Genomic DNA, 1,045 nt, shown 5'->3' with positions numbered 1-1,045 from the left:
ATGTCTCATTCTACATATTATAGATGTTGGTATAGGGAAATAATTGTAGGGATGGTTCTCAGAGTTTTACTCACTTTTGTACTTATTTCTTGCATTTAGGGAGCTAGCTCTGCAGAAAAATCCAAATCGTCAGGATCATCACGATCAAAGAGGTTGGTTGATACTGGAGGGAAAAAAGTTACTTTCTTTTTCAGGTTGTTTTATTTCCTTTTTATTAGAATAATCTGTTTTTTCCTAAACTTCAAGCACTCTTGTTCTAAGTAAACTATTTTATACAAGCATATATATTTTAAAAAGGGCTGTTGTAATATAATGAATCCTCTTGTATCTATCACTTGACTTTTAATTTTAACTAAAATTTTCCCAGGGGAGGATTTATTATGTACTAGTGGCCCTGGCAGTATATAGGTAATGCCTTTCAGATAATATATGTGCTTTAAAAAAAAGGAGAAAAGGGAAAATGAAATGTTAAATGTCTCATGAGGCAATATGAGTGTTTTAGGGTTATACAAAATTGTCTAGGATGGGAAATGGTAGCCATAATAGTTATAAGGAAGTTATAAGACGATCAAAGAGTGGTTAAAATACTTATCTGTGTTAAATTGTCAAAGTGAATTGTACATAAAGACTGAAATTACTCCAAGCATAATGTAATGTGTAATATACTATGAAATATAGTTTTTATTAGAAGTTTGCAGTTTATTCTATTGGCCTTTTTTTTTTAATTAGTGAAAATAAATGTCTTTTAATAATCACAGTTTGTTTGTTATTAACTTATTCCCTAAAGTAGTGATTCTTAAATAGGAGTTCCCCTCTAAATACTCTTTACCTTTTTTAGATGTGCATGCCTTGGTCCTGCTCAAGACCTACTAAATTGTAATGTGGTATAGAGATGTATGCTTCCCTAGGTAATTCTGATACGTATCTCTGGTTAAGAGCCACTGCTTAATCTAAACATGTTATTTATGTTATTTGGGTGTTTTTCAATTGTCAGAAATGTCTGTAATTCTATGGACTTAATTTTTTCATAGGAAACCTTCAATTG

General features: G+C 30.8%; 1 protein-coding gene across 3 annotated transcripts in view; it reads left to right on the top strand.

Moving 5' to 3' along the window:
* The window catches only part of LOC104983495 (transcriptional regulator ATRX-like), a 33,286-nt gene that overhangs the window by 23,635 nt on the left and 8,606 nt on the right, over nucleotides 1-1,045 (top strand). For all 3 annotated transcript variants that reach the window (XM_010832935.1, XM_010832928.1, XM_010832941.1), the window contains exons 3-4: nucleotides 100-152; nucleotides 1,032-1,035. In XM_010832935.1, coding sequence (XP_010831237.1) covers nucleotides 100-152; nucleotides 1,032-1,035 — 57 coding nt within the window. The remainder of the gene's footprint in view (nucleotides 1-99; nucleotides 153-1,031; nucleotides 1,036-1,045) is intronic.

This window comes from Bison bison, unplaced genomic scaffold (assembly GCF_000754665.1).
Source record: "Bison bison bison isolate TAMUID 2011002044 unplaced genomic scaffold, Bison_UMD1.0 scf7180017837331, whole genome shotgun sequence".
Classification (NCBI taxonomy): Eukaryota; Metazoa; Chordata; class Mammalia; order Artiodactyla; family Bovidae; genus Bison; species Bison bison.
This window is presented reverse-complemented; position numbering and strand designations above follow the sequence as displayed.